The sequence below is a fragment of the Limanda limanda genome, chromosome 7 (genome assembly GCF_963576545.1).
Source record: "Limanda limanda chromosome 7, fLimLim1.1, whole genome shotgun sequence".
Classification (NCBI taxonomy): domain Eukaryota; kingdom Metazoa; phylum Chordata; class Actinopteri; order Pleuronectiformes; family Pleuronectidae; genus Limanda; species Limanda limanda.
Genome location: NC_083642.1, coordinates 19,941,474 through 19,950,480, shown reverse-complemented (window position 1 = coordinate 19,950,480; position 9,007 = coordinate 19,941,474). Strand labels below are relative to the sequence as shown.

The window sequence follows — 9,007 nt, the reverse complement described above, 5'->3', positions numbered from 1 at the left end:
GTCTGAGAGTATCTGAGGGGTAAAAGCTCTCAGTCTCACTCTCGTTCTCATTACTCCTGACAAACAGCCTCAAGCAGCAGTTAAACCCCAAATGCTCCAGTGGAGCTGCTCAGTGGCCACCAGTGGAAAAATCTAGCAGAGCCGGTCAGCGGTAAACAGAAGCACTGTTATATTTTTTGGGAAAAGCATGCACTAGAAAACAGAATAAATAAAAAAAAATAAAAAAAGGCAGACAGACCGACAGAAAGATGTGATGCGTCACTCAATTAATTTATTCCCCAATGAAAGAATGTAATCTTTGTTGCATAAGATTAAAAAAGAGACTTTCTGTTCCTGTGCAAAAGTCACTGTCTTCTGAGCAGTTTGTACCGGTTCCTCTTCATAGCACAATACAGACACCGAGAGAGGAACATCGCCCCCAAGTGGAGAGGAGAGGATAGTGCAATCTGAACCAAGCGGGCTGGACGGATAACGACACACTTCCTGTTGTAGAGTGGGAACAGCGGGCGTCTACTCCCACACCTTTGTTTGCGTCTGGGTATGTGTTCTCAGGGCACTTGGCCAAGTGTCTCCAAAAATGGTTAATCTTCGAGATTTTATCTGAGGAAGTGAGGTTGCTTTAAAAAAAAGGGGAAAAAAGCTCAGACCCGAGAGCAAATCAGGCGCAATTCATTTGAGATCGCACAACACAAACATGGCCACCTGGAACAATGAACAAGCGGAGGGACTATTAGCGCCAATCATCCCGCATGCCTGGTAACAGTGGTTCAAGGACTCCGGTGGTGCACTTAATCTTCACCGCAGGATGTGTGTGGTACCTGCAGATGGGTGGAGTGACTTGCAGACAACCTCGTTCAGGATGTGCTTGATGATGAATCTTTGCAGTTGGGATGTGTTTTCAACCCAGAAGTGTGGGTTACTTGCAAATCGTCTCAAGAGCGTCCAGTGTGCGTTTGATGTCACGGATCTGCGCGGCCAGGGTGTGTATAGGCTGCATGGAACGATCCAGCTCCTCGCAGCGAGCCATCAGCGTGTACATACCCTGTGTTAGCACATATAATAGACACACAATGAAAAAGCTGCTTTAATATACAGTAAACCTCTGCCACAGCAGAAGAGAATAAAACTACCAGAACATGACAGGAATTGTAAGTTCATAAAAGTTCTTTAACACCAATGATTAGAGTCTACGATCAATAACTGTCTAGTCAGAAACAAAACGAAGAATCCCATACATAGTCCATTACTTGTAATCACGTTATTGACAACACCGTTAATAAAGCCCTGAGAGTGAATCAAGCACAACCTTTTATTGATTAGTGTTGTCAACAAAGCGACTGATGGACTGTGGGAGGGGAATTTTTTATTTCCCACATGACAACAATAAAAAGCCATAATTGGGTTGCCCAATGTGGCCTTGTGTAAGAATTTGACATATTTGAATTATAACAGTGCCAACGTGCTTTGCTGACTATGTGTCACCTTTATACTCATGTCCACAGATTCTCCCAGGCTATCAACTGAGTCTCTGTAGGTCTGGATGTAGCCCACACTCAGAGCTGTCATCTGGATGGACAGACAGATGGACAGAATCAATCAGTTACAAAGAAACAAGACAAAAGACATGGCTGACAATAATACATGTGTGTGTGTTTGTGAGACAACAAGAAGGTATAAGAGTTTGTGCGTGAGAGACAGTTGTGTGTTTACATCAAATATAGCATTTAGGAAGGTAAATACAATCTGTACAATGAAATGTCTCATTTGGATACTCACGTTCTGGATGGTTCCATTGAGGCTGCGCATCATCATCTCCACACTGTGCGCCACATCCTGTGTGTGTCTCTGAAGGTCCAATAGGATAGTGGGATCGATGGGTGGGATATCTGCTGGTCTCCGTGACAAGCCCCGGCTTCGGTAGATAGGCCCCGAACAGTCCGCTGGGAAGAAATAATGATAACATTTGGTGCATCATATACAATAATAGGGCTGCAACTAATTGTTCATTTAAACTGATTATTCTTTTGGTTTGTTTGTTTACAGTCAAATATATAAATTGTAAAAGAACATAGTGAAAAAGGCTCGTCACAAGAGCTTAAGTAAAAAAAATTGAAAATTACAAACTGTGAGCAATATTTAATTTCTAAGGATTTAAAACAGATTAAAGCAGCAAATCCTCTCATTTGAGAAGCTGGAACCAGCCAACGTTTGCATTTCTGCTTAAATAATGAAAAATAACAATTATTTGATGATTCATTTTCTGTTGGCTAACTTATTGACAGAGAACAAACACATTTAAACCAGACCAACTGAAGAATTATTGCCACTGAAGAAACACCTGCTCTTAAACAAAGACTGCCAGCACCTATTCAAACTAACTATGGCACTTAACCAAAAGAACATTTGTGCCTCAAGTCCTCACATCTCGAAACACACAAAGCCCGGATGGCCAGTGAGCCAAAGAAACAAGTTTCCATCTCTGAAAAAGAGTCCTGTTAGGCGGCAGCAGGACCTTAGTAATAAATCCCTGCAGTCTAAACAAAGTCTGCGAGTCATCCATCCTAATTGAATCAGCAGGTAGAGGGAATGAGCTGCCACTGAGGGCATACTCACTCTGTTCCTGGGTTTAAATTGACTGGCCAGTTTTGCTGACGCTCTAATCCAGGGGGATTTTTCTCTGAATGAAGGGCAGCGGTTTGTTTTCTTTCTCCTGGAAAACTAGATAAGACAGACGACTGCTAATGGACAGGCAGGACGTGGGCAACCTGCTGAACTTCCAAAGAGGATTTAATTCATGCTCTAACTCATGCTTCACGTCTGAGACATTCAGGGGGAAAATATCACGCTTCATTTTCTGGGTGCGAGTCTCTGCAGTCTCATTAAAACATAATCTGATGCTAATTAAATCTGCCTGGAACAAGTAAGACAGAGAGAGCAAGGTCAAAGTATTTATATATAACATGTATCTGGTTAAAAATATCAGCCAGAGATGACTATAAATGGGGAAGTTGGTTGAGATACTGTGAGCAGGCAGTTTCTCTAACCACTGAGCATACATTTAATTCTACTGCACTATACAGCTGTTATATTAAAAAATAATGAGGAAGATTAACAGACGACGAAGAGAAAATACAAGCAAGACAAGCATGTCATCTGGTACTCTCAAAGAAATATGTAGAAAAAAGTCTGATATTGATGTTTTTTTCTTGCCGCTCCCATCGTTACCTTCACCAAGGTGGATAGGTTTTTTATTCTCCGTTGTTAACACAGGGTTACACAAAACTAATGAACAGATTTTCTCAAAAACCTGGCGAAACTATAGGATGTGGATCAAGAAAGCATCCATTAACTTTTGAAGGGGATAGAATTTAAGGGCAGATCCAGAAATCTTTTTTTGTCTTTCTTTAACATTGAATAAGATTAGGGTGCTTTTCAGTATTTTTGTAGATTTCTCAAAGGACCATGCAGAGATGTTGATGAAAAACTAAATCAGGCATACATGATTGAATTTAAGGGGACTGTTGGGTCTTTGAATTAGTATTCATTATTTCAGAGCCTCCGCATGATACCATGAATCAAGGTCAAAAAACACACACACACACTTATTCAAAACAGTACTAGAAATGTATGAACACAAAATGGATCAAATCTGATGTAGGTCTACTTGTGAATGACGTACATCTTGTTGAGATCAGGCTCACAGGACAATACTGGTGCATTGTGAAAACTGAACAGCTGACCATGAGTCATACATACATGCATCAGTTTGTCACAAGCCAACAGTCAAAGCCATTCCTTTGCTTAATATAGTGCATCAATTCTCCATTACTTATGCTTTGGATATGACCAGAGCTGTGCATGAATGAGGAGTAGTGGAATCTGACTGAGAGTCAGACACACTGCACTTCAGTTTTAGACCCGCTGCCTATAAAAACGCTATTAACCTGCTGAAATGCCATGTCTGACACCTCCCTCTGCAGAGGAAAACATTGACAGTTCATCCCCTTTCATTCTCCTGACTCTGAAACATAAAGCCGTCATGAAAGCAGCCTTCATCACGGCATTGTGTGTAAACACCTCTATATCAGTGCATGTGCTGTATTTACACATTTCTTCTGCACATATCAAATACAACTCAGTATGAAACACACATGTAGTACACTCAGTGTGAAATCCAGACTCCACTGCACCTTGTAAATCCCTACTAAAGTCACACCTTTACAGACGGCCTACACTCAATTTTTTGTTAGTATTATTAGATATTACTATTATTCATTTTACTATTTTATGTTTTTTTTTATTTATTGTATAAATTCTACCTAATTTTAATGTTTGCATAAATGTAAAAGTACTTGTCTTTTTACCATTCTGTAATTGTGAGCTTTAATATCATTGTATAAAATAAAGTACATATTTACATGAGTTAATCTGTTAGGATTATCCTTTAAATTGTCTTGGACAAATTTTGTGAAGTTTGTTTCTGCTCCACACTCACAGTCACTGCAGTCCAGACTTGGCTTGGAGCTCATCTTGATCTTCTGCTCCAGGTTCTTAGTGATGAAGTTAGTTAGGTCTCCATCCTGGCTGACCGTCCCCTCTAGCTCCAGAGCTGAGGAGATCGTAGCCCGTCGACCCTCTGATTGGCCACTTCTGCCCCCTCCCCGGGCCCCCAAACTGCCTACGGGTAATACGCAAACATCAGCTAAATAAGGTTATAAAAGCCGATACTAATTAAGGACATAAAAAGATAAAAAGCCCATCGATATAGTCACAATTCCCACTACGTTTCTGTTACTTGTTTTACTGGTTTCAAAATTGTATCATTTCAAGCAAATAAAGAAAAGACGGATCACTCCAACAGATTTCTACCTCCAAATGCTTGGCTAATTTCATCCAGGCTCTTGCTATCCTGCATCCCCCGGACGTTGCGAACCCACACCTGGGCCATGACATGGGGCGGGCAGGGGGCGTCATCTGAGGGAAGAATAGGAGGTGGGAGACAGGAAGAGGAGGTGGTGCTAGGCCCGGGAGCAGAGGACGAGTAGTGTTGTGAGGACTAAAAAGGAGGTGGGGAGAGATGGGGAAAAAGTGAAGTTAAACTACTGCTTAATAAATCAAAAAGCATTACTGTTTATAATCCCAGCCTTTCATTTGATGGACAGCTTCTTGCCACACATTCCCATTTACCAATTTTTAAAAAGATAATTGACTGTTAGATATAAGGACGTATATGTTTAACATAGATAGATAGATAGATAGATAGATAGATAGATAGATAGATAGATAGATAGATAGATAGATAGATAGATAGATAGATAGATAGATAGATAGATAGATAGATAGATAGATAGATAGATAGATAGATAGATATAGATAGATAGATAGATAGATAGATAGATAGATAGATAGATAGATAGATAGATAGATGTACATCCAAATGATAGATAGACTTATTGGTCCTTTCGGAAACTCATCATGTAGCACATGCTTTAGTTTATGTGGAGTATAGTGTCTCAGCAGAGGGTATTTAGAGGAGCTAAGCCCTGATTGCACTGGCTTAAGTTTAGATCATGTTCATTTTAACTGTTGACTGTTGACATGATGCTCTCCACTCCACTGTACACGTCAGAAAAATAATCCTACTGTCCACTCACGTGTTTTCTCCCTGCATACGGATTCCTCCACTTCTTTGCATTCTTCTCATCCTCCTCCTCATCCTGTTTCTCCATCTCTCCATCTTCCTCCTCGTCTCGGCTGTCAGTGCTTCCGTCCACAGTCTCTGCCTCTGTCAGCTGTCTGTCCAGGGAGAGGAGGTCTTCTCGCTGAGATGAGTCTTTGGTCTCGGCTGAGTCCCACACCAGAGCTGCATCAGGAGGCTCGGCAGTGCTGGAGGCCTCAGGAATGTCTCTGACAATGGATACCGATTCTGAGTATCCTGTGCATGTGTCAGTGGAGAGAGAGGGGTCTGTGTGCAATGATAAACTAGAGGTTCTCTCGTTAATGACCTTCTCTGCATCCAGGTGACCTTCGCCATCGTAAACTCTGTTTTCCACATTTATAGTGTTCTCTGTGTGTCCGAGGGAGCCGTCCTCTGATCCCTCCCCAGAACAGGGCGCTCTGCTTCCTCCACACTTCACAGAGACATGAGGGCCGTTCTCTGAAACAACGGGTATCACAACCCCGTTAGCTGTTTCTGGCACTTCTGTGCCAATCACAGGGGAGAGACTCATCCCTCCACCTGCTGGTGAAGAAAGAGAAGATGTTAGAGGATGAATTTCTGCTATTTAAATCCACATTTAATAATGTTTTAATGATTGTGTTCTGCAGTTTGACAAAAGGATGCTGGCATTTGCCACTGTTTGCAAGTGATAAGTATCAATTGAAAATTTTCAGTAATGGACCAGTACCTATTTGATACCAGTTTTTTTTTGTCACTTTCACCTTCATTTGATGCATACATTAGTTTAAACATCTAGTAAAGTTCTTGATTCATGGATTGAATTTAAGAATTCAATAAATTCTTACAAGCTTATTAATGTTCCAGTCATTTGACTGGGGGGGGGGGTGTATGTATGGATGCACACACCATGTGTATGCTGCAAATGTACTGTATATATGGATAAATGTTTCTGTGAATAGAAATGTGTTTATGTGCTAGTCACACTGCTGCATAACGTCAACAAAATAAATGTTCTAGTCTCGTCACAACTTTACCTTTTCTCCTCATAAAGTATTTGCACTGCTTAATCTATTTTGCATTATTCCTGTTAGCACTACAATCATTCACTGTAGTTGATTCAGATCTTATCTACCCTGTGCCTTTGTGACTCTGTACTGAATGTAGAAGTACTTACTAACTTATTGTGTAAATTATGCATTTTTTACTTTTATGTCTTCTTATGTTTACAGCGGGGATCAGAAATACACTGCATTTAAATCCTGTGTGTCCTACGCTGTACATATGGCAGAATTGACAATAAAGTTGACTGACTTTGACTAACGTGAAAGTTTCATGTGTAATGTCTTACAGGCACATGCTACAAATGCTCCACTGCTTTGCATTGGGTTGTTCTCTGCAATTTTCTATGTATTGTATCGATCCCTATCGCATAAACATTACAATCAAATGAAATGTTGCCATGTAGAAGTCCTGCACAACTATCTGCTAGCAAACACAACAAGAGACGAGGGCTGCAGTGTCTTACTGACAACATCAACGGTATAAGAAAATAAGCTAAGATAAGATGAGCAACAACCATCTCAGGCTGCAGACTGTAACTCAAGCTAGAAATGTTGACCCCGGCTGTTTTCTTCTCGACCAGGGGCGTTGGATCATGTCAGCCGCTGATGTGTGATGCAGCTCTGCCACAAATAAACAGCATTTACTTTCTCATTGATGTGAAATTACGTAATAGTGGGCTGCTTAGCTTCGCACTAGCTTATTCGGAGCTAACTTCGTGTGAACACTAGCTTACGTTCTCTAGACTTCCCATTGAGCGACAGAGAAACGAAGACGACGCGGAGACTTGTCCCCGATGAGGAAGCTGATGTGCTGCCGTCTGTAGCCGTCCTGCTAACTCGCTGTCAACGGTGCATGTTAATTGAATGGTGTTAGCCTGAGCAGCTAACGTTAGCTGTCAAGGCCTTTAAACTCAGTGTTTACAAGGTTCGCTCTTGACTGTCTGACACTGGGACACCACCGAGGGTGAATCATCTAAAGATGGCCTCTTGTCTGTCGCTGAGGGTGTACAACTGTATCTCAGAGCTCAATGTAATAAAGAAAACACTCACCGGAGCAGTTCCTCTTCTGACAAATGTAACAACAACCTAGTCCGACCTGAAAATCCTTCCCCTCTAATCCCAGGACAACAGTTCCGCCTCACAATGATGCGAGGCGTTTCAGATATTATTTAAAGTAGTAATACCCACTCTTTCCCAGATTGTATTAATACATAATGTAGTACTGAGTTAATTTTATTATTACCCACAGTCAGAGTCCAATGCTGTTCATATGTATTTAACCCGAATGGAGGAGAACTGCTGTGTGCTCTGGCATAATGATGACACCACACGTGACTCCTGCATGCGTGTGGTGTCCCTGTTCTCCTACAGATGGAGACAAACACCACAGGACAGAGCTCAGTTCCATTTAGATGCAGAGGAGCGTCCAGGTGAGTGAAGACACAGGAACACAAAGGTTCAGCATCTTGTGTTGGCAGGTGATTCCCGCGGGGTCGTGACCTTTTTTAGCCGTAGGCGTTCAGCTGGGCCTCTGACGATGCTGAAGAAATATATAAATGATAAAATACTATCTGAACCTTGAAGATATGTGTTTCTAAGGCTACACAGAAGCACATAGGCTGCTTCTTTTGTGCAATTTCAGATCTCATGAGACCTGAGAGTCAGTGAGTTCTGGTTAAACTTTGTGCTTCTGTGATCTTCAGTTTCTGACCTACTATAGCCGCAGTGCACTGTATAGTGAAACGAAAGGGTTTAGTCTGAACTTCATAGAACCTGGAGGGCATTCTGACTGTGGGAGAGTCTCGAGGGTAGGTTTCACTATGTGGCTCATAGCAACACAGTGGTCTTGTGTGCAACTTCTCACTTACATAGATTTAGGGCGATATGAGGACCATGCTGCTTTGGCCGAGAGCTCAACGCACCACAAATTAAAAAAACATATGCAAATAGAAAATACATGTGAAAATTATGAATACAATTTCACCAATTCAATGATACATGCTCTGTGAAGTTATTGAAGAGTGCTACTCGTCAGTGGTGATGGAAGTCACAAAACAGGCAGGTTCGTCAGTTTTTGGGGTCCCGTGGAAACATTTCCGGTGTCGTTATTTGTGGAACGCTTCTGTATTTGCACGTGCTTTTTCTTTTTGCATGTGTTTTCTTAATTTGTGGTGCTTTGAGCTCCCACGGCCACCGTACCATACAGAACAAAATTTCACAGATTAAAAGAGGAAGAACTTAAATTAAAAGCACGATCGGGATAAGC

The 9,007-nt window shown here is 41.5% G+C and overlaps 1 protein-coding gene across 1 annotated transcript; it reads right to left on the bottom strand.

Annotated features, from left to right (window-relative positions):
• Positions 1-251: 251 nt before the first annotated feature.
• On the bottom strand, positions 252-7,841 carry borcs6 (BLOC-1 related complex subunit 6). The gene is made up of 7 exons (XM_061074781.1): positions 7,792-7,841; positions 5,655-6,241; positions 4,870-5,056; positions 4,496-4,678; positions 1,777-1,940; positions 1,483-1,566; positions 252-1,042 (listed from the first exon to the last, which is right to left on the bottom strand). The coding sequence occupies exons 2-7, from the start codon at positions 6,228-6,230 to the stop codon at positions 917-919; spliced, it is 1,320 nt and encodes a 439-aa protein (XP_060930764.1). The 5' UTR covers positions 6,231-6,241; positions 7,792-7,841; the 3' UTR covers positions 252-916.
• Positions 7,842-9,007: the final 1,166 nt, after the last annotated feature.

What these genes read in the sequence shown, in the direction of transcription:
- borcs6 (XM_061074781.1), bottom strand. Translation starts at nt 6,230, where the DNA reads ATGAGTCTCTCCCCTGTGATTGGCACAGAAGTGCCAGAAACAGCTAAC. An exon ending in AATTAGCCAAGCATTTGGAG is followed by an intron (nt 4,679 to 4,869) that starts GTAGAAATCTGT and finishes TATTACCCGTAG; the next exon opens with GCAGTTTGGGGGCCCGGGGA. An exon ending in AAGTCTGGACTGCAGTGACT is followed by an intron (nt 1,941 to 4,495) that starts GTGAGTGTGGAG and finishes ATTTCTTCCCAG; the next exon opens with CGGACTGTTCGGGGCCTATC.